This window comes from Pipistrellus kuhlii, unplaced genomic scaffold, assembly GCF_014108245.1.
Source record: "Pipistrellus kuhlii isolate mPipKuh1 unplaced genomic scaffold, mPipKuh1.p scaffold_m20_p_6, whole genome shotgun sequence".
Classification (NCBI taxonomy): domain Eukaryota; kingdom Metazoa; phylum Chordata; class Mammalia; order Chiroptera; family Vespertilionidae; genus Pipistrellus; species Pipistrellus kuhlii.
Genome location: NW_023425562.1, coordinates 59,124,411 through 59,149,079, shown reverse-complemented (window position 1 = coordinate 59,149,079; position 24,669 = coordinate 59,124,411). Strand labels below are relative to the sequence as shown.

Sequence of the window (24,669 nt, the reverse complement as noted above, 5' to 3'; positions counted from 1 at the left end):
AATAAATTACTGTTGTTGGCTTCTTGTTGTTTTTTAAACCTTTATTCTCCAGAACATTATGTTTTTATTTTTTAAAATACACCTTTATTGATTTTTTTAGAGAGAGAAGAAGGGAAAGGGATAGAGAGATAGAAACATCCACCAGCAGTCATGTGCCCTGGCCGGGAATCAAACTAGTGACCTTTTAATTCATGGGCAGATGCTCAACCACTGAGCCACAAGGACCAGGCTAAATCACTGTGTTTTTGAACAGCGTCCCTCAAGCTCTCCGTATCTCCAGCAGCAGCTCCCACCCTCCTCAGTTCTCTGTGCTCACTTCAAGCTGTGGCTTTTTCCTTCTATCAGACCCCCTGGACCCAGGCCTTTGAGGGTCAGTAAAGCTTTCTGAGAACTATTTCCAGTTGTCCCCTCTCCAGGCCACTGACAGGATTGCACCTCCTGGCTACATTGTGGAAATGGGGCTGTGGAAATAGTTCTGGGCAGTGGGTGAGTGGGAAGAGATCAAGAGATCAACCAAAGCCGAAGCCGATTTGGCTCAGTGGTAGGGCATCAGTCTGCGGACTGAAAGGTCCCAGGTTCGATTCTGGTCAAGGGCATGTACATTGGTTACAGACACATCCCCAGTAGGGGGTGTGCAAGAGGCACCTGGTCGATGTTTCTCTCTCATAGACGTTTCTAGCCCTCTATCTCTCTCCCTTTCTCTCTGTAAAAAAAATCAATAAAAATATATTAAAAAAAGAAAAGAAAGATCAACCAAAGAACTTGTTTGCACATAAGCATAACCCATGGTCATAGACCATAGGGTGGTGAAGGCCTGAGGGCAAGGGAGGGGAGCAGGCAGGGCAGGGCTAGAAGAGGGTTAATGGGGGGAAAAGAGGGGTATATGAAATGTTTTCAACAATAAATATTTAAAAAATAAAATCAATGGAAAAAATATACTCAGGTGAAGATAACAAAAAGAAATTTAAAATTAAAAAATAGCCGGTTTGGCTCAGTGGTAGAGCGTCGGTCTGTGGACTGAAAGGTCCAGGGTTCGATTCCGGTCAAGGGCATGTATGTTGGCTGTGGGCACATCCCCTGTAGGGGATGTGCAGGAGGTGGCTGGTCAATGTTTCTCTGTCATTGATGTTTCTGGCTCTCTATCTCTCTCACTTCCTTTCTGTAAAAAATCAATAAAATATAAAAAAAATAAAATAAATAAATAAAATAAAAAAATAGCAACAAAAAATAGTTTTAGGCAATGAGATGAATAGGAATTTAACCTAAAGAATAACATTTATCAAATTTTTAATTCTATAATTTCCATTTGCTTCTTTTTAAATATATATATACTAATTTTTATTTTTTATTTTTTATTTACAGAAAGGAAGGGAGAAGGATAGAGTTAAAAACATCAATGAGAGAGAGACCTCAATCAGCTGCCTCCTGCACACCTCCTAACTGGGGATGAGCTCAAAACCAAGGTACATGCCCTTGACCGGAATCGAACCTGGGACCCTTCAAATCAGCAGGACGACACTCTATCCACTGAACCAAATCAGTTAGGGCTGCTTCTTTTTATAAGTTGTATTTCTTCGCTGTGGTTTTTCCATTTTTTCACTTGTTTCATATTGATGTCTGTGACTGCTTTTTCATTTGAGTTGTGATCTTTAGTTCTTGGTGTCAAGATAGGTGATCTTTGATTGTATCCTGAGCATTTTGTCTATTATGTTTATAGAATTTGGAGAATTTTGGTCTTTCAGTTCCACACCCAAATACCCTGTGTAGGTTTAGCATGCAGTCCGTGGCCTACTTTTGTGGGCTGTGGTTCCAATGACAGTGTAATTTTCAGAGCCTTTGCTGTTTATTTTGGTCTGTGTGATTTCTCTGGCACTGCTGAGGCTCCCTCAGGCCCCTGCTAGGGCTGCCTGAGGACTGGCCTGGCCCATGGGTGTCTCATGGTGGAGGAGGGAGAGCTCAGACCTCCTGCAGGGAGGAGGCTCCCCAGGCTGGGCTGCTTATTTAGGTGGGATCCCCTTTTCCGTGTCCCCAGAGACTGTGCGTAAGGGAGGGAGTCACAGGCCCACCGATATAATGGCACTTTCCAGACCAGGTCACTGTTCATGCATTGGCAGAATCCCCTTATTTGTGCCTTCTGGCTGCTAAGGTCTGGCTTAGCAGGGGATGTAAGTCTCAGGCCACTGCCTGTGAGCACTTCCCTTTTTCTGGGTGCTAAGCTAGTCCATTGATGTTGGGTGGACAACAGGTCAATCCTGGGGAAAAATGACTCCTTCCTGGGCCCCTTCTTGTTGCTAGATTTCAGGTCCTGGTCACCTTATTTCATTGATGTTGTTCCTTAAGTCTGGGCTCCAAACCAACTCATCTTTTTCTTTCTTTCTCCTCCTTTCTTTCTTCTTTCTTTCTTTCTTTCTTTCTTTCTTTCTTTCTTTCTTTCTTTCTTTCTTTCTTTCCTTTCTCTCTCTCTCTCTCTCTCTCTCTCTCTCTCTCTCTCTCTCTCTCTCTCTTTCTTTCTTTTTTGCTGCAAGAATTTTATTATTTTAGCCGAGACCGGTTTGGCTCAATGGATAGAGCATCGGCTTGGGGACTAAAAGGTCCCGGGTTCGATTCCGGTCAAGGGCATGTACCTTGGTTGCGGGCATATCCCCAGTAGGGAGTGTGCAAGAGGCAGCCAATCAATGACTCTCTCTCATCGATGTTTCTAACTCTCTATTTCTCTCCCTTCCTCTCTGTACAAAATCAATAAAATATATATTAAATTTTTTTAAATTATTTTATTAATTTATTTTTTATTTTTATTTTTTTATATTTTATTGATTTTTTTACAGAGAGAAGGAGAGAGGGATAGAGAGCTAGAAATGTTGATGACAGAGAAACATCGACCAGCTGCCTCCTGCACACCCTCCACCGGGGATGTGCCCGCAACCAATATACATGCCCTTGACCGGAATCGAACCTGGGACCTTTCAGTCCACAGTCCAACGTTCTATCCACTGAGCCAAACCGGTTTCGAATCTTTATTTTTTTAAATTTTATTGATTATGGTATCAACATAATTGTCCTCATCCCCCCATATACCCAAACCCCTCCCCACATATGCCCCCACCCCCCTGTTGTCCATGGCCACTGGCTAGGCCCATATGCATGCACACAAGTCCTTTGGTTGATCTCTTCCCCTTACTCCAACCCTCCCCAACTTTACCTCTGAGGTTTGAAAGTCTGATTGCTGCTTCTCCCAACTCATCTTCTTACCCCTGCAAAATGTTCCCCTGTAGCTGCCTATTGTGTTTCCAGGGTTTGCAGTTGTACTTAGCAGGGAGAAGCAGAGAGAAATAGGGCTACTCCATCTTGTCAGATTAGAAATCCCAAAAGATTTTAAAATTTTCATTACCCTTTAAAGCTATTATCATCAGATAAAGTAAATTAAAACCCTTTGGTCTCATCCTTGTTTTGTTTCTTTTTTTTAAAAAAAAGCACAGCTTTTACTTGGCAAATGGGCAGAGAAAAACCAGACATCATTCTTTATGTCTGCATTAGCCTGTAACCAATCTAGCCAGATAAATGAAAAGTTGTCCTCAGGTTACAGAATGCATGTCCAATAAACAGACCTAACATTGCTGGCCTTAAGACAAGTTAACCCCTCAGATTTCAAAAGAGCAAAATAAGCTCCAACAATTTTTAGTATGATTCATAGTAGGCACAAAATTCTGCAAAGAATGAATTACAAAGGCTTAAGACATGTTACATTTAAATACTTTTTTTTGGTAAGGCTCAAGAATATGTTTGAAAATAGCCACTAGAGGGCAGGAGACTCACACACTGCCCAATAACAAGAGCTTGCCAGGCACATCTCAGCTGTAGACCCAGAACATCTGTGTAGGTACTACCTAAACACATAGGATATTATTTTAACCCATTTCCCCCCAAACTCTATTTCTAACATGTCACTGGCTCATAAGTAACTTTCCCATTAAAAAAAATATAAATATTTTATTGATTTTTTACAGAGAGGAAAAGAGAGGGATAGAATTAGAAACATCGATGAGAGAGAATCATTGATTAGCTGCCTCCTGCACACCCCCAACCAGGGATGTGCCTGCAACCAAGGTACATGCCCTTGACTGGAATTGAACCTGGGATCTTTCAGTCCACAGGCTGACGCTCTATCCACGGAGCCAAACCGGTCTCGGCTTCCCCATTTATTTTATTTTACTGATTTTACACAGAGAGGAATTGAAAGGGATAGAGATTGATGAGAGAGAAACATTGACCAGCTGCCTCCTTCACACCCCCCACTGGGGATGTGTCCACAACCAAGGTACGTGCCCTTTGACTGGAATTGAATCTGGGACACTTCAGTCCACATGCTGACACTCTATCCACTGAGCCAAACCGGTTTTGGCTCCCCATTTTTTAATTCTTAGTATTCCCTAGTATTTTCCAAGTGTTCCTCGTTTAAAAAAATATATATATCTGGACATAACTACCGTATTTTCCGGCGTATAAGACGACCCCCTAATTTTACAGATAAAACATAGGTTTAGGCCTATATTCGCTGTATAAGACTACCCCCCTCCTCCCACACACACACACACTTCAAAGAAAAGACTTACTTTGCCGTCAAGATCTGCAGGTAATTTTTGTGCAATTTTGGTCTTTTGTCCCAGATTTTCGGTTGACTTTTTTTCATTTCAAAAGACGTCTTATACACCGGAAAATACGGTATTAAATATATTATAAAGAAACTAGAGGCTCAGGGCACAAAATTCATGCATGGGTAAGGTCCCTAGGTCTGGCCAGTGATCAGGGCCCATCTGTGGGGCAAACGGGAGGACCATTGGGGGGGACTCCTGCTGGCTCTCCCTTTGGCCAGCCTGGCACCGCCCACTAACCACCCCCACTCCCGCCCCCTGCCACTGCTGGTCACTACCCTATGTGGGGTGACCGGCGGGGCAATTGGGGGGGCCCCATTGACACCCAACTTGTCTGGCCTGGAGCCTGCAGGCTGGAGGAGGCTCCTGGGCTGAGCATCTGCCCCCTGGAGGTCAGTGTATATCACAGTGACCAGTTGTCCTGCCATTTGGTCAATTTGCATATTAGGCTTTTATTATATAGGATGGGACTCAGTACCTGTGGTTGTTTGTTTTTAAAATTTATTTAAATGTTCCACTCAATTGCATTATTTTGTAAGCAGGAAAAAAAAATCTTGAATGCTATAGAGTGTGACAGGAATAGTTTTCTTAAGAAAATAGCTTTAAAAAAAAAAAGTCTTTTAGGTAACCTTACAGCCATAAGCTTTCACACTGTAATTAGAGAACTATTTGCTGAATAAATAAATTAAAGAAGCATCTCCACTAGTAACATGCTTTCTTCATGATGGAGAAATGTAGTGACAATTTTCAACCCTCAGTGGCATTTTCTTTCCTCATAGATGTTAATTTCTCTGTTATTTATTTATTTATTTATTTACTCACTTATTAAAGCTGAGGGGCTTTAGAGAGACCAGTTCGAGCCAGCCTGAAGATTTTCCCACTGAGTTGAACAAATCTGCAGGGCTTATGTAAGAGTATATTCTATTTAACTTAGAAACTTCCTCATCTTATAATACACATCAGATCAATCACAGCTTAAATATGATAAAGTTATAAACTGGCAATCAAGGTAATGTGATACCATATGTCTATTTTGAAATCATATAAAACTTCATTTATATGTGTTTTTTATTTATTCATTCAACCAGCCTTTGCTGAGCACCTACTTTGTGCCAGACACTTTACCCTTATTCTCTGCTCACATGTGAGGGTCTAGGTGTAGAAGGCAGCAGCTGCAGACATTGTAGTTAGACAAGACAGAGAACAAAACATGAACCCTGACAGGCAAAGAGGAATTAATTAAAAAGCATTTACCCTTAAAAGTTATGCTTCACCCAGCCAAGCGGCAAAGAGGAATTAATTAAAAAGCATTTACCTTTAAAAGTTACACATCGACCTACGAACTGGGAGGTCGAGGTTTGATTCCTGGTTGGGGCACATGCCCACGCTCAATTCCCAGTGTGGGACATGCAGAAGGCAGCAATCAATGATTCTCTCTCATCACTGATGTTTCTAACTCTCTCTCCCTCTCCCTTCCTCTCTGAAATCAATAAAAAATACATTTTTTTAAAGTTATGCTTTAATAACCTGGGTTTTTCTAACATCCAGCATGTTAGCAAAACCCACATCTATCAAAAATTTCAGGGAGCTTGCTGGTCTGTAAAGAGCAGCCACTCAACAGACAAAAAAAACATGATTTACGACGTCAAAGGGCAAAGAGCCAAGAATAAGAAGTGCTCCCAGGCCAGAGGAGAACATTTCTTCTGAATAGAAAAAGTTATCAAGGGTGTCATTCATCCCAGCAAACAGAGTTAAAACTCCCAACTTGTTTTCTTCCCTTGTTTTTGTGGGGTTTTTCCCTTTGGTGTTAACATAAGGAGGTAGTGTGAAAAATTTAACCGAGAAGGCCATGCCTTCTCTCTGACGATCCTGCAGGCAGGTAGAGTGTCTTCAACAATGGGGAGAACAGAGGTCGTGAGAGAAACACAGTGGGCAGTGGGCTCGGTGCTGGACAAATGAACCCGAGGCCTGGCCACGCCTGGGGGGGTGCTGATATTGAAGGTATCTGAGTTAGTAGAAAGAAGCTCGCAGAGACTGGAGGAGGTAGCTGTAAATATTTAATACTTAATACTACTTAGTACTTACTCATTCCTGGATGTTTGCAATTTCTTTCAAGTTCTGCCTTTGAAGTCAGCCTGACCCAGATTTGAGCCTCAACATTCCACCATCCCTTAGGTAACACATTAACACCGAACCTCACTCCCAAGCTCTATTTCCTCGTAGGTAACATGGCGATTATAATAGTATTTACTTCTTGAGGGAAGAGCTGAGAATTAGAAGGAACAGTGTATATAAAATGCATAGCACAATGTCTGTCTTGTTTGTCCTATAAATATCAAATTTCTTGGGTACAATGCCTAAATATACAGATTGTAAAATGGCCTTTGAAGTTTGGGATGTTGACAGATTCCATAAGAAGAATAAGTATTGAGGATGTGTATTTACGACTTTAATCAAGCTGTTTTCCCATATTTTAAGAAGACATGGCTGAGTGTCAAGTCATGAATGAATGCTCACTTGGGGAAGCCCTGGAGGAGCTATCGGATCAGACCACTGGGCATTGCTGGACATCTGAGCTGGGAAGATAAGTGCCTGGAGGTGTGGCTCTCAGCAGGAACACAGCCTGCTTTTCAACTCAGCTGGGACTTCTTTCTAAAACTGTGTCTGCAGCAAAGTACAGACGTAAACAAGAATCTTCTCCCATAGCACATGCCCTGGAAACTCAAAAGTGAGGAGAGAAGTGAGATGTTACGGTTGGCAAATAGCATTCTTGAGCCTTTAAAAAGAATTTTCTTGCCAAAACCGGTTTGGTTCAGTGGATAGAGCATCGGCCTGCGGACTGAAAGGACCCAGGTTCGATTCCAGTCAAGGGCATGTACCTTGGTTGCGGGCACATACCCAGTAGGGGGTGTGCAGGAGGCAGCTGATCGATAATTCTCTCTCATCGATGTTTCTATCTTTCTATCCCTCTCCTTTCCTCCCGGTAAAAAAATCAATAAAATATATTAAAAAAGAAAAAAAGAATTCTCTTAAACTATTATCATCTCTAATGACTGTTTACTGTTATCTATACAATTTAGCAGCCTAAACAGAGAAATATATGTGTATTTTAAAAGGGACAGAGAAGTCACAGTTAGGAGAGGTCTGTACAGAGAGTCACCTAAGAAACAGGAGTTGCCAGGTTATTCTGTGACCTTGATGATTTTCTTCATTATCCTTTGCAGAAAATGAGACCGTTGGTGAGCTTGGTGGTTTTCAAACCCTTTTTGGCCCTGACATCCTTTCTTTCAATGAATGCATATCTGGAAGCTCACATAGTATATATGCTGACATGGATGAGCAAGAGTGGGGAGTCCAGGGCCCCCATAAGTTCACTACTTGCCCCCAAACCTGACCCTGTAGTCCCTACATGGCTGCCTGAAGTCCAGTTTGAAAATCCCTGGCCCAGAAGCTATGCCATTCACTAACTCGATGGACCTTAATCAGAAACACTTAACGGCTTATCCATCACTACTGGAGCCACACAATCAGGACACATTGCTGCCTTCCAACAGTAGCAAGCACAGAGTTCAAGATCCCATTTTGGACCTGAAAATGAAGTCTAGGTGGCCGAATCCACATAACTCAATCTGGAAAGTGGTGACAAATGCAGAGATACATTGTCATACAAAGTATTCAGACTTTCCAAAAAATAAGACAGAACAAAAACCTGTCCACCTGCTCAGTGACAGAAAGTACCAGGTTCTGTTGTCTGATTTCTCAGAGATGTGGGTCTTCACTCTCTTTCCCCTTCCTCTGGATCTCAGGCCCAGTTTATAAAGCTCTGGGTCATGAGCCACTTGGTAGAGTATCACTTAATATACCTATAAAAATGTATTTTAATTCAATGTAAAAAGAAACTTTAATATGGAAAATGTATGTTTTATTTTCATTTTATTTCACTTTTAAATTTATCCATATTTTAAGTCAGTAAAACTCGAGGAGGAAAAAGTTACTCTTTGTACTTGAAACTTAGCATTGCTCTTTTCATTAAAGCAGGGAGTCAATCATTACAATGAGAAAGTATCCTTCGGAAGGGCTTGCCTGCCATGTGCATTAACAAATTTATTTTGTATCTTCAAAGAATCACTTAAAAATATTGTTAAAATAAATAATTTCTTACTTATTTTATTTCATTCTTTTATTTCCTCTGAGTCTTTTTCCCCTTCTTATCTTAAAATTTATTTCTAATGCTAAAAAATATAAGGAGAATTAAATGTAATTATGATTTAAGATATGAGGATTTTTTTTATTAAATTATTATCTGTGTACATATTTTAACATTGCCCCCCCTCCCATACATCCCCTCCCTCCCCAGAGTTTTATGTCCATTGGTTGTACTTATATGCACGTATACAAGTCCTTCGGTTATAACAGGATATTTTGTTGTACTTTTATTATCCAAGTTTTTATGTATTACCTCTTGTTTACCACATTGTATTTTGAAACCTTTATTTTAAAAGTTTCTTATTGTAAATACTTGAATTTCTGAATGCTCATAGAAATATATTTTTATTGAACTATTTCTTTTTTTCTTCTTCTTCTAAAAAAAATGTCTTTAACATTATTTCTCTATCTAAAATATAGCCTGCTACCTATTCAAAATGACAACATATCCAGAATTGTACAAATTATATTTTGAGATTCTGGATTTAAGAGTTTATTATTTCTTATGAAAATAAAATTTTCTAGAATTACAAATAGACACCATGTGATCATTAAAAGAAAATAAGGCATATTCATTCTACTCTTAAATATCAAATTTCTTGGGTGAAATGCCTACATACACAGATTATAAAATGGCCTTTAAAGATTGGGATGTTGACAGATTCCATAGAAGAATAAGGAGGTATTAAAGCACTATTTATTTTAGACTATAGCTGTCTATCAGCTAGAGCCTTTAATCATCAAAGACTTAATTGGGTTTAACATTCAACTTGCTGTGTACATGCAACCAATTTCTCCAACAACTGACCTTAGAAGTTCAGGTTGGAGGAAAGGCCTGAGGTTTTCCATCTCCTATTGTAATGTCTGAGCACAACCCCAGAGAAACCCTTTGTCCTGCGCTAGCATGTATCTTGGGTGCTTTCCAGGACAAAGGTTTCAGAAGGCCCTGGTGAGATATGCCATGTGAGCCACCCAGAGTTTGTCAAGCTGTCATAATGCACACAGGACGGCCCCTCCAGGAAACCTTTGTGACCTGGCTTTTGAGGTTCATCCAAGACCATTTGCCATTTCACATGAGGCTTCCGTTCCATTTAATTCTGTGCTTTTCTTGAGCCCCGTAACAAGGGAGGAAGGAAAGAAGTGTCGTAGAGGCAGGAGTCCATGTCCATCGGCAGTGATGTACTCAGGACTAATTGATGGATTCCATTCGGCAGTCTCTGGAGTGGACTGCACTGGACCAGGGAGAAAGGGGCACACTTCAAGTTGGAGAACGATGCAGCTCAGCTGTGGCCTTAAGGTCTGAGTCAGCATAAAAACAGACCCAACAGGAGTGGCAGGCAGTGTTAATGAATAGTCAGACACCAGCAAGGTCCTCTGCTCAGCTAGCGTGCACCTGCACAGCCTTGTCCTTTGTTAAAATACTGCAGTGCTGCCGAGTTGCTTGATAAACGTTTTGAACAAACACCCTCGACACCAGATAACACGGAGTCCTGACAAGGAGGTGCAGGAGCTTTGACTGGAGTTGGCAGGAAAGTGGAGGCAGATGATGAAATCTCAGAGGCACTGAGAGGAGAGGGACGGAAACGGTGTTTCAGGAAGACCTTCGTGGGGTGTGAGGCGTTTGCCTTATCTCAGCAGGATGGGCAGAGGGAGGGAGTTTCGTAATCCTGTGCCTGGCTTAGGTGACAGATTGTTTACTTCATCAGCATGTCATGAGAAGTGGCTGGCTGGTCATTTAAGGACAGCTGAGCTCTATTTACTTAAACAAATATAGCCCAGCCTCGCCTACCTTTGGGTACGTAGGCTAAAATGACAAATGACTAAGGCTTCTGAGCTTTTTCTGACTAATACTTTCAGGTTCTTATCAACCCACTAGTTTCTTAGAAAGTGCTATTAAGTCTCATGTCCCTTGCCACTAATGTCCTCCTCCAGGGCATGAACAGTAATGTGGCAGTGAGCACACAGATAAGGGCAGAAAAGTATCCATTAGGTGTAGCTTCTGGAGAAGGTCACTGGCATCTGAGCAAGAGAAGGCTTAGTCTAGTGGGTCCTGGGGATGGAGGTCAGGAGCCCAGGAATGAGGAACAATCATAAGATAAAATTGGTATAATGAAGGAGTGTAGGCAACTCCTTTAAAAAGACTGTCTGACCCTGCAGGCATGGCTTGTCAGTTGAACGTTGACCCATGAAGGTCATGATTGGATTCCAGTCAGGACACATGCCTGGGTTGGGGCTGGATCCCCAGTGTGGGGCGTGCAGGAGGCAACCAATCAATGATTGATGTTTCTCTCTCTCTTTCTCTCTCTCTCTCTCTCTCTCTCTCTCTCTCTCTCTCTCTCTCTCTCTCTCTCCCCCTTTCCCTTCCTCTCTGAAATCAATATATTAAATAAATAAAAAAAAATCCTGCCTGGAGTCTTTAGGGTTTTCTATGTACAGTATCACGTCATCTGTAAATAATGACAGTTTTACTTCCTCCTTTCCAATTTGTATGCCTTTTATTTTTCTTCTCGTCTGATCTCTATGCTTAGGACTTCCAGTGCTACAGTGTGGTGGAAGTGGACACATCCTTGTCTTATTGCTGTTCTTAGGGAGAATGCTTTTAGTTTTTGCCCATTGAGTATGATGTTGACTCTAGGTTTGTCATACATGGACTTTATTATGTAGTAGGGGCCCAGTGCATGAATTTGTGCACCTTGAAAGGAACTGTGGCTGCAAGGCTGTGGTGGGCACAGGGGTGGGTCTTGGCCCATCCTCTGTGCCCCTACCCAGACCCTCCCACCGTAGCCCCAGATCCCGTTTGGCAGCAGCCCTGTTCCTGCCGCCACTGCTCCCATGCACTGACGTCACCGGCCCTACTCACACCGGCTGATGGTGTGGAGTGACTGGGCCAGCACCAGCAGCGGGTACAAGAGGGGCCAGCACTGTCAGCGGGTGCGAGTGATGGCTGCTACCCTGACCACCTCTCAGGAGCAGGGAGAGGTGGAGAAGCCCTTAGGTGTGACTGGGGATGGTAGCTGCCGCTCGCACACACTGGTGGCACCGAGCGATTGGGACCAGCGCCGGGCGCCAGCAGTGGGTGCGAGTGGCAGTTTTGTCACAAGCAGCAGGTCTGAGAGGCAGTTGCCAGCCCCAATCGCCCCTCAGAAGCAGGGGGAGGCAGAGAAGCTGTGAGGGGCGATCAGGGCCGGCTCCAGAACCAGCAGTGGGTGTGAGTGCCCAGGAGCAAAGAATTTTCAGTAACCACCAGAAGCTCGCCCCAATGACAGCAACTGGCGCCCCGCCTTGGTCTGGTGCCTCTGCTCCCCTGCTTCACCACAGCCGATGCCTGCCATGTTCCACACTCTGCTGCCTGCTGCTGATGCCTGCCATGTTCCATGCACACCCCCTGGTGGTCAGTGCACATCATAGCAACTGGATGTTCAGTTGTTCTATTGTTCCGCCTATATGCATATAAGGGTTTTATATATATAGATGATCCCACTATTCCCACTTTGCTGAGAGTTTTTATTAAAAAAATGGATGTTGGGCCCTAGTTAGTTTGGCTCAGTGGATAGAACTTGGACTGTGGACCTCCCCGGCCCGAGCCATATGCAGGAGGCAACCAATTGATGTGTTTTTCTCACATTGATACTTTTCTCTGAAAAATCCAGAGAAATTGAAACATGCAGCAGATACAACAGACTGGCACATTTCAGAGGGGTGCAGGACAGGAAGAGATTCACCAAAGGACTTATAAGCATATACATACAGCCCATGGACAAACAATAGTGTGGGGAAGTCCTGGGGAGGGGGTGGGTGCAGGGTGGAGGGGATCAACAGGTATAAAAAAGGGGGCAGCTGTAATACTTTCAACAATAAAGATGGGCGCCATCTCTCTGATGGAGAGGCAGCAAGGTGACCCCTCAAGCCACACAGCAGGTTTATTTATAGGGTCAAAGGAGCTTATTTGCATTCTTAACTAGGCCCTAGCATTACTGGATTTTTATATCTAGACCTGCCCCTGCTGACACCTGGACAAAGGTACTTTGCTAGTGCCTCGGGCTCAGCTAACAATTTAAAGAATGTCCATGTGCCTTCTCAGGCGGCCCTCTACAGGTAGGTGTGGAAAAACCCAGTTAGGACACTGACAGTAATCCAGAAAATAGATGATAGTGGCTGGGACCAGGGTGGTAACAGTGGAGATGGCAAAAACTGTTCAGATTCTAGATTTAATCTGAAGGTAGAGTGAACAAGATTTGCTAATGAGCTGGATGTGAAGTTTAAGAGAAAGAGGAATTAAGGGTGACTCCTAGATTTTTATCTAAATAAACAGAAGGAAAGAAGTACTTTTTTGAGATGAGAAAGCCTCAAATAACAGGTGTGCGTATGTGTCTATGAGGGGAAAGGACCGAGGAAGGTATAGACCAAGCATGTCAAACTCAAAGGCTAAAACAAGCCAAGTAAACAAGGTTTAAGTTTATGTGGGCCACGCAAAAAAACAAAAACTTCAATTTTCATAGAAATGTAGATTTATCATGATAGAGACATGCTGAATACAAAGGGCTGAAATAAATGAGTAATCGTTAACATAAAATAATAGGACTTTTTAATAAAAATTAATATTTTTCTTGAACATTAACTTACCAGACACTGAATAACTGCACAAATTAATAAACGTAATGCAAATAAACCTATTTTTCTTGTTCTCCGAATATGAAATATTTCCTGTTGTGCACACCAAACAAGTAAGTACAAGACTAATGATGTGGCAATTGGCTGCTAAAATATTTGCTGCTAGTATTAGTGGAGAGAAATGGTGAGCCTGCGTGTAAGGCGTGTAAGGGAAATGAATGCAACACGATTATAGTAATCAGTCATTAGCGAATGTTGCAGTTCATCATTAATAATTGTGTAAAACAGGATATTGTAAAAGATAAGTTATGAAATTTTTATTAAAATGTTTCTTACGTACTATTATATTGGCTGGGATGAAAAAATATTCATAGAGGGCTGCATGCAACCTGCGGGCCACGCGTTTGACATGCTTGGCATAGACATATTGGGAATTTGATTTAGGATGTGCCAAACTTAAGCAACCAGACTAATTAAAAACTTAGTTTTTAAAAAAGATCTCTAATGAGTCTTATAGAAATAGTCTAAGTGTAAAGCTAGAGATCCAAGCTGGAGAGAGAAATTTGACGTTGGTCAGGATACTGAGGGTGGTTAAGATCCCCAAACTGGGTAGATTATTCAGGAAGTGAGTGATAATGGAGAAGAAATCTGATAACTCAACCCTGGGGCTCGCCAACATGCTGGAGAGGCAAGAAGAAACCAGCAAAGCAGACCGAGAACAAATTGACAGCAAAGTAAGAAAAGAACCATGACAGGCTGCTCCCCAGAAAGGCCAGAATTCTCAAGAATGCAAGAAGGAGAAAGAAAGAAAGGAAGAAAGGAAGGAAGAAAGGAAGGAAGGAAAGAAGGAAGGAAGGAAGGAAGGAAGGAAGGAAGGAAGGAAGGAAGGAAGGAAGGAAGGAAGGAAAGAAGGAAGGAAGGAAGAAGGAAAGAAAAGAATTCAAGAAGGAAAAGGCCAACTGCATAAATGCTGCTGATAGAGCAAGAAGGATGAGGTTTGAGGAGTGTCCATTGGACCTAACAATGTGGAGGTCATCATGACCTGGACAAGAGCCATATCCATGGAGTGATGGATACAGAAGCCAGGCTGGAGGGTTTCAGAAGGAACTGGAAAAAGCAGGTTTTCTGTAGTAAAGAAGAAAGAAAGATTATAACTAGAGGAAAATTTTAGAACTAGGGTGGATGTTTTTTAAAGATGGGAAATATGATAGTATGTTTTCATGATCATGAGAATGACCAGTAGAGGGATCAGATGACACAGAAGACTGCCAGAGAGACGACCTTGAGTAGGCCAGAGAAGCCAGGATCTAGTGCAGAAGTGAAAGATAAAACAGGATAGGTCTGCCACGAATACAGGAGGAAAGGAAGCTGGTGAATGTGCAGTGTGTGTGTGGTCATTCTCTTCTGATTGCTTCTGGTTTTTTGATAAAACAAAAATCAGCCCTAGGTGGTTTGGCTCAGTGGATAGAGCATCGGCCTGTGGACTGAAGGGTCCCAGGTTCAACTCTGATCAAGGGCACGTACCCAGGTTGTGGGCTTGATCCCCAGTAGGGGGCAGGAGGCAGGCGATTGGTGATTCTCTCTCATCATTAATGTTTTTATCTCTTCTCTCCCTTCCTCTCTGAAATCAATAAAAAATAAGTATTATTTTTAATAAAAAAATATATATTTTTTAAATCAGCTCACCAGATCACAAGCCAATCAGGTAAAGAGAGGCTGAAGGAGGAGGTCACGGAGAAGATACAAAACAGACATCTAGGAGGCGGGAGAGTGAACTTTAGGAAAATAGTATGTGATGGATAGACAGCACGGAGGGTCCCCTGGAGGTGGGTGCCATAAAGGTAAAGGGAGCCCGGTCAGGGTGGTAGTGGGTTGAGTGGCCCAGATGCTGAGAGGTTATGAAGAGTAGGATTTCCAAGAGTCCACCATGTGCCAGTACCACGTGCCTCACACATATTCATTCTCATGATCCCTCCCCACACAACGGGGTAGGCGTTATTATCTCCATTTTACAAAGGAGAAAACCAAAACAGAGGCCAAGTGACTTGCCCAGGTTTAAACCCCAGGAAGAAGCAAAACCCAAATTCAAGCCAGACCGCCGGCCCAGCACTATGCCAGTGATAACTGCAAAATGTTTAGACCTCTCTCAGGACTTCTAAAAGAACCTTTTTATTAATTTTATTTTTTTGCATGAAATGTCTACATTATTAACAGATACTGCAATATAAATCTTTCAACATGCTTCTCCCTTTAGGGATTGTCAAATTGTCAAATTGGAAATGATAACCGTTGCTTTCCTATGGTTTATTCATCCAAAAGTCTATAAAAAACAAAAACAGAGCCCGCACCAAATTCTCTGGAAGAACAGAGCTAGGCACTGAATCCAGGTCAGTGGATCGCCAGGTCTGAACGGGGTGATGAAGTGGGGGGAAGACACGAGCTTCACAACCAGGGATGGTCTCTATGTCAAGGAATTATTATTAAGCTTAAATAGCAGACTTTTGGGTAAACTGAGTCAGAGAAGCTTATAGAAAAGTTACCTAACTTCAGAGTATCCTTCATATGAGGAATAGTAAAGTCCTTATTGCTACTGTCTATAACACATAACTGGCCCATATTGCTATTTTCTTGAAGTTTTAAGAGAACAAAACCAAAAAACAATCCCACTCTCTCTGTTGAATCAAGTGTTCCCCTGCCTCTGATGCATTTGGATGCAGATCAGAAAGGGACTCAGACAAAAAAAAAACAACAACACAAAAACAGCTTCCAGGAAACAGCTTTTTGTGGTGATCCCACCAGGGAGACTGCCTTTGAAGTGTCTCTCTGGTTTTGTTGAGACGTTTTTCTACCTGAGCCAATGAATCATTCCACAGAGAGAAACAAACTATGGCAACCCTTTATGTTAGGGTGTGTGTGTGTGTGTGTGTGTGTGTGTGTGTGTGTGTGTTTGTTGTTGTTGTCGTCTTTTTCAGTGTGAGTTTGTTTTAAACTCTGCTCCTTACCTGGATCCACCTCGGAAGAGGAAGGAATGGAAAGGGCTTCTGCAGAACTAACAGCCTCGCTGTGGGCCTCCTGGCTGGGTTCCCACAGCACGTAATCTCTTAGGTCACAAGCCAATGGCAGCTCCAGAGTGTTGCTCTCCTCTGCCTGGCTGTCTGGAGTGGCTTGCGGAGTTGCCATAGTCCTGCCATGGGAAAAATAAAACAATCAACACAAAAAGCTTTGCAAAGAGGAGCCTCCATTCAGACAGTCACGACTTGAAGGACTGAAGTCCCAGAATCGTAAAGGACTGAAGTCCCAGAAGAACCAGGATAATCTGTCTTTACTTCCTTGTCTGTCCTTTAGATTCGGTATTTGTTTACCGTATTTTCTTCCTCATGAGAAACAAATGTTCTCATTATGAAAGAAACCATGAACAATTCCAGCTGGAAAACAGGCCGTGTGCCTGACGAGGACGAAATAATTCAAGGACTACAAGAATATGTAACAGAAGGGAAACTGTTCATGAAATATTCAATAAAAATGGATTTTAAAACCATACGTAGGATTTGATCCAGATTCTGTAAAATAAAATGTCATGTGTGAGATGCATGCGTGTGAAATATGTAGACCTATAGCTAGAAAAACCAAATCCTGAAGAGTATATCCCAAATTAATTTTACTGGTATCTAATCCAGTGGTTTAATTTCTGGGTAGTGAGATTATAGGTGATTTGCATTTTCCTCTGTGGCCTACTCAAATATGCATTTAGCCAGTTATTTGAGATGCCAGGCCAGGTGCCAGGCTCTGAGGATATAAAGATGAATGTGATGGGCTTTTCCTTCAAGTTGCTCAGTTTGGGGTGATCCAAACCCAGGAAAATACCATGTCAACACAATGACACAACAGAAATTAGCCCGGAAAGGGTAGGAAGTTTACTGGAGGAGGTGATCCACATGCGTAAGGCAGACCAGGCCATGGCCAGGGGACAGTGTGCCCGCCAGAAGAACCAGCTTGGGCAACCACAGGGGCATGGGGTGTCAGGAGTTCAAAGGGAGAGTCAAGGAACAGTCATGCCCTGTGTAACCGGAGAGACAAACCCTGTGGTGTTAGTTGGCACCCTCTCCTCGTCCTGTGCCAAGTCTGGGAAGGACAGCAAGGCTGGCTGCTGTCAGCAACTTGGATATACAAAATATTTTTAATATGTTTTTATTAATTTTAAAATATATTTTTATTAATTTCAGAGAGAAATAGAAACAGCAATGATGAGAATCATCGATCAGCTGCCTCCTGAACACCTCTTGTTGTTCATACAAGAGGAGATCAATCTGGGCATGTGCCCTGACTTGAGAATTGAACCTGTGACCTCTTGGTGCATGGATCGATGTTCAACCATTGAATCACCAGCCAGGGAGATATAAAAACTCTTTACCTGAGCTCTGGGGACCGTGAAAGAGGCTTATTAGATTCAGGGATGGGCCATTTCTTATTAAAAACGAGTTGTTCCTGCCTGGCCAAAGTAACTCAGTTGTTTGAATGTCATCCCATGCACCAAGAGGTTGCCACTTTGATTCCTGGTCAGGGTACATGCCAGGATTCTGGGTTAGATCCCTGGTAGGGTGAGTGGAGGAAGCAGCCAATCTATGTGTGCGTCTCTCTCTCCCTCTCTGTTCTCTCTGTAAAAATCAACAAAGATATATATTTTTAAAAGACAGGAATTAGGCCGAAACCGGTTTGACTCAATGGATAGAGCGTCGGTCTGCGGTCCCAGGTTCGATTCCGGTCAAGGGCATGTACCTTGGTTGTGGGCACATCCCCAGTAGGGGGTGTTCAAGAGGCAGCTGAATCAATGATTCTCTCTCATCGATGTTTCTAACTCTCTATCCCTCTCTCTTCCTCTCTGTAAAAAAATCAATAAAATATATATTTTTTAAAAAAGAACATATTTAGGAAGGAAAACGAGAGTGTAGAACTTAATAACTGAATGAATAAAGAAACTAAGGAGAAATAGAGAGCCAATGAGGAACGGTACCTGGATTGTATTATCAACTGAGCGAGAGAAGATAGAAGAAAGGAGTTTGGGAGGAGGCAGTATTCCAGGTTATGTAATATTATGCAATTATTAAAATGATAGTGAGAACTTGAACGACTTCAAAGATGTAGGTTTGAATAAATGAAAGAAGCAATTTCAGAATAACATGGACAGTCTAAAATAATAAAAGGGTAATATAATAATTACGCTGGACATCTTCTGGATGTCCTTCCTGACAAATCTCCATCTATCTATCTTCCATAATAATAAAAGGGTAATATGCTAAATAGACCAGATATCTTCCAGACATCATTCTGACAAAGCTGGGGCTGGAGGGAAGCAGTCAGGGTCTCAGGTGCCTGCTGGCAGCTGGAGGAGGGAAGCCCAGGTTCCAGGTGCCAAAGGGAAGCCAGTGCTGGCAGCCCGGGTCCTGGGTGCCACAGGGAAGTCACTGCCAACAGCCCAAGTCCTGATGATGGAGGGAAGGTGGTGCCGGCAGCTGGGGGAAGGAAGGCCTACTCTTGCACGAATTTTCTTGCAACGGGCGTCTAGTATAATAAGAATAGTTGGCCTGGTCAGTGTGGCTCAGTTGGCTGGGCATCATCCTGTGCACCTAAAGTTTGTGGGGTTGAACTCCCAGTCAGGGCACATGCCTGGGTTGTGTGTTTGATCCCCAGTGGGAGGTGTGCAGGAGGCAGCCAATTAATGTCTCACTCTTACGTCAGTATTTCTCTTTCTCTCTCCCTCTCCCTTCCTCCCTTTTTAAAAATCAATAAAAATCTTTAAAAAAAAAAAAAAAGAATAGTTATAATTCATCAAGTGTTTGTTGCATGCCAGATATTGTGCTAAGCTTTATCTGCAACCACTCTATGAAGCAGGTAATCCAATCATTACCCTAACTTACAGTCAGTCAGACCCAGACACAGAGACAAGTAGAGTAACCTGCCCAAGGAAACCCATCTAGAAAGTACCAAGCTAGGATGAACTTAGCACCAAGACCTCCCCGTCTCCTCTGTCTTCACAGCCTGCATACTGTGACCTAAGCAGGCACAGACAGGAGGAGGTGGATGAAAACAAATCAACAGAGAGACCTGGCAAGACCCTTCTTGTTTGAAGACATCAAATCACATGCTGTTGTGAACATTTGCTCTAGCCGAGAGTGAGCCAAGACATCAGCTGATTGCTTCTGAAAGGAGTGGAGTGATTAATGTTTCCAAAGAAGCAAGAACGTCCTGTCTTTTCACACGTGCTCCATTAGCCAATCAGGCCTGAAGTTTCAGCAAACACCACTGCTGCAAGCTATCAGGGGCTCCTCCTTCTCTCCTTATGTTACCAAACACTGCTCTGGAATCTTCTGGAAGGAGTCAAATAGGTAGGTCAATGAAGGCCTGCCTGCAAAGGTGCCTTGAAATCAACCGAAGGTGTCGTTATCAACGTTAAAGCAAAAGGAATCCTTTTTGAAAACAAATAGTACAACGATGTGACATCTACCTTTTCTTTTAGAATCGCGTACATTAAACATCAAACACATTCCATACTAGGTTTCTGAACAAATAAGAACCTGTGCATGTAAAGCACAAAGCAAGTAACAGGCATAGAAGAGCCGCTTCTCATTATGGTCTGAAACCACGTGGGCTGGCAAGTAAAATACACTGATTGTTTTTTGGCCCCCAAATTTGTAAATCTTCACCCAAGGACATGCTTAGAGAGAGGGAGGGAGAGATGCCTTTGCACATGCCCGGCCAGGGACCAAACCCACAACCCACGTACGTGCCCTGACTGGGAATCCACCTGGAAACCCTTCGGTGCACAGGAAGACGCTCAACCAACTGAGCCACTCTGGCCAGGCTCCCCTCAAACTTTTGATATGTGGTTCAACTTCCTTCTCCAGAATTGCATATTTTCCTTTCTTAAAAGAGCTTGAATAACAAGGGGCCAGCCTGGGCCTTAGCTGCCACTCTTTGGATCTGTCCATAGCCTTCAGGGACAACTATCCCTTCTCTCCCTTCTGTTCCACTGGACTGTCACTTAAGACTTTTCAACATGCCCAAATTGCTCCCTCCCATTTCCAACAAAACCTGGTGTATAAGGGAATAACCTTATTCTCTAGAAATGCCCCTTAAATATAGTATATAGGTAGGGGGACATGATGTCTACAACATACTCTCAAATGTGTATATGCATGTGCGTGTGCGTGCATGCACAAACACACACGTAAAGAAGAGAGAACCCGGGGTTAGCCTCATGAAATTGGAGACAGAGGTTGAGCTACAAAACTTATTTATTTACTTTAAAAAAATATCTTTATTGATTTCAGATGGGAAGGGAGATGGCAAGAGATAGAAATATCAATGATGAGAGAGAATACTTGATCGGCTGCCTCCTGCATGCCCTCTACTGGGGATCGAGTCCACAACCCAAGCACATGTCCCAACTGGGAATCAAATTGTGACCTCCAGGTTCATAGGTTGGTGCTCAAACACTGAGCAACACTGGCCAGGTGGAACTCATATATTTATATACATTAGCAAGAAATAATTAAATTGAAATTAAAAGAACCCAATTTACAATAGCATAAAAAAGTAAAATATTTAGGAAATATTTAATAAAAATGCATGAGGTATATACACTGAAAACTACAAAATAAATGTTGAAAGAGACTGAAGATCTAAATGAATGGAAAGACATCCTATGTTCATGGAAGACTTAATATTTTATTGCCCAAATTGATCGACAGATCCAATGCAATTCTTATCAAAATCTCAGTTGCCTTTCTTTTTTGTAGACATTTGACAAAATTCTTTCAAAAATTTATGCGGAAATGCAATACCCAGAATGACCAAAACAATTGTGAAAAAGAACAAAGTTGGAAGATTCATATTTTCCAATTTCAAAACTTATTGAAAAGCTACAAAAATCAAAATTGTATAGTATTGATAAAAGATTGAACATATAAGTCAATGAAATAGAATTGAGAGTCCAATTGTAAAATCTTACATTTATGGTCAATTGATTCTCTTTTTTTAAAATTGAAATATAGGTAATATATATTATTATATTAATTTCAGGTATACAACATAATACCTTATGAAATTATCACCACAATAAGTCTTATAACCATACAAAGTAATTATAATATTATTGACTATATTCCCTATGCTTTACATTATATCCTGGTGAGTTATTTATTTTATAACTGAAAGTTTGTATCTATTAATGCGCTTCACCTATTTTTCCAATTCTCCCACCTCCCCCCTCACCTTTGGCAGTCATCAATTTGTTCTCTGTAACTGAGTCTATTTCTGTCTTGTTGTTTTTTTAAAAGTCCACATATAAGCAAAATAATGATATTTTCTTTTTTTGACTTATTTCATTTAGTATAATACCCTCTAAATTCATCCATGTTGTTACAAATGGCAAGATTTCATTCTTTTAAAAAATATATATTTTTATTATTTCAGAGAGGAAGGGAGAGGGAGAGAGAGAGAGAAACATCAATGATGAGAATCATTGATCCACTGCCTCCTGCAATCCCCACATTGGGGATAGAACCCACAACCTAGGCATGTGCCCTGACCAGGAATCAAAACGTGACCTCCTGGTTCATAGGTCAATACTCAACCACTGAGCCATGTTGGATGGGCCAAGATTTCATTCTTTTTATGGCTGAGTAATAGTCCATTCTATATACACTAAAGGCCTGGTGCATGAAAGTCATACTCTTGGGGCGGGGTCCCTCAGCCCCGCCTGCATTCTCTCACAATCCAGGAACCCTTGAGATGTCCAACTCCCAGAGGGAGTGGGCCTAAGCCATCAGTTGTACATCCTTAGCATTGCCATAGAGGTGGTAGAGGCTCTCATCACTGCCACTGCACTTGCCAGCTGTGAGCCCATCTCTGGGCTTCTGGCTGAGTGGCATCCCCCTGTAGGTGTGAACTGACCACCAAGGGACAGCTCCTGTGTTGAGCGCCTGCCCCTGGTGGTCAGTATGTGTTATAGCAACCAGTTGTTCTGCCATTCAGTTGATTTGCATATTAGCCTTTTATTATTTAGGATACCACATGTTCTTTATCCATTTATCTGTCTATAAACACAGGTTGCTTTTGTATCTTGACAATTGTAAATAACGCTTCAATAAACATAAGGTACCGGTATATCTTATTATTTTTTTTTAATATATATTTTATTGATTTTTGTACAGAGGGGAAGGGAGAGAGATAGAGAGTTAGAAACATCAATGAGAGAGAGTCATCAATCAGCTGCCTCTTGCACACCCCATACTGGGGATATGCCCGTAACCAAGGTACATGCCCTTGACCGGAATCGAACCTGGGGCCCTTCAGTCCCCAAGCTGACGCTCTATCCATTGAGCCAAACCGGTCCCGGTGGTATATCTTTTTTAATTAGTGTTTTTGCTTTCTTTGGATAAATACCCAGAAGTGGAATTGCTGAATTGTTCATTTTTTGTTATTGTTTTGTTCTGTTTTTTGTTGTTGTTGTTGTTAATCCTCACCCAAAGATATTTTTCCATTAATTTTTTTAAGTGGAAGAGAGGGAAAGACGGAGAAAAACATCGAAGAGAGAAACACATCAATTGGTTGCCTCCTGCATGAGCTCTGACCAGGGCCTGGGTCAGGGGAGGAGCCTGCAATTATGTGCCTTTGACAAGAATCGATCCACTGAGCCAGGGCTAAATCGTTCATTTTTTGAGGAACCTCCGTACTGTTTTCCATAGTGGTTATACCACTTTACATTCCCTCCAACAGTGCATGAGAGTCCCCTTTTCTCCACATAATTATCAACCCTTGGTATTTATTGTCTTTTTGGTAACAGCTATCCTAACAGGTATGAGCTGATATCTGATTGTGTTTCGATTTGCATTTCCCTGATGATCAGTGATGTTGGGCATCTTTTTGTGTGTCTGTAGCCATCTGTATGTCTTCTATAGAAACATGTCTTTTCATCAACTGATTTTCCACAGGGTGCCAAGGCAGTTCTACAGGGAAAACACGGCCTTTCAACACCGAGATAACTGGATATTCACATAAAAAAAAATAAAAGGAAAATGGTGCAGGCACTTTGGAAAACAGTTTGGCAGTGACTCAAAGTTACACTTTGTCCAGGCAATTCCACTTGTAGTTACATGCTCAAGAAATAAAAAAGTTACACTTTGTCCAGGCAATTCCACTTGTAGATACATGTTCAAGAAATAAAAATCACAGCATTAATGTATGTTCCACACAAACCTTCACAAATATTAATTGCAGCTTTAGTCCTAATAGACAGAAAGTGAAAGCAATCCAAATGTCCATCAACTAATGAATGGATAAATAAAATGTGGTATATTCATACTTGGAATATTTTTCAGCAGTAAAGAAATGAGGTTCTGACACATGCTACAAGGACAAATTTTGAAAACATTCATTTTAAAAAGCTAGTGTTAAAAAAAAAAAAAAAAAAAGACAACAGGCTCAAATAAACTCATAAGACTTTTCTACAGTCACATGTCACCAAACCTTTAAAAACGTGAATTTTATTTTATATGAATTATAACTCAACAAAGCTGGTGTGTGTGTTTTGTTTTTGCTTTTCAAAGAAGAAAAACCTAAGCTCATGCAGGCACACTGCATGCAGACTCCGGCGGACCCCCAAGCTAAGGCTGCGGAAGCTGCGGAGGCCGCACTGGGATGGAGGAGAGGGGTGCAGGGACAGGAAATTGGAAGTGTGCCAGGAGAAGCGGCCATACCTTTCCAATCCTGAGATAACGATCTAAAGCATTGCGGGCACCCCCTCCCCTCTCTACCCCCAGTCTCACCGCACTCCTGAATCAACCCAGACAACCGGCCCCAAATATTCGTCAATTACACTCACCATCAGGCAGCGGCGGCATGCTGGAATCCGGAAGCGGAAGAGCCATGTTTGTTAAGGGAAAAGTGAGTTTAAAAGGAAGTCGCCAGAGCCATCTTTGCTGAGGGCAAGCAAAGGCACTGGAAAGTAGCTGCGGCCATCTTGGCTAAGGGCATTCGCCCAAGCTTTACAGGGGCACATGGCTAGTTTGGGATATTTCTAGAGGTTTATTAATAAAATGCACCTGGTGGACACTAAAGAGAACAGAAAAACTATTTTAAAAAATGTAAAAGTATGAATGTCTGCCCTGAAAAAATAAGTAGAGCGAAATTAACAAATAATGAA

The 24,669-nt window shown here is 42.1% G+C and overlaps 1 protein-coding gene across 1 annotated transcript in view; it reads right to left on the bottom strand.

Moving 5' to 3' along the window:
* SHLD1 (shieldin complex subunit 1) overlaps positions 1-24,399 on the bottom strand; it is a 71,447-nt gene extending 47,048 nt beyond the window's left edge. The window contains exons 1-2 of the mRNA XM_036418730.2: positions 24,349-24,399; positions 16,469-16,650 (exon numbers count right to left, since the gene is read on the bottom strand). Of these exons, the coding sequence (XP_036274623.1) occupies positions 16,469-16,646 (178 nt within the window). The 5' untranslated portion in view covers positions 16,647-16,650; positions 24,349-24,399. The remainder of the gene's footprint in view (positions 1-16,468; positions 16,651-24,348) is intronic.
* Between the last annotated feature and the right edge of the window lie 270 nt (positions 24,400-24,669).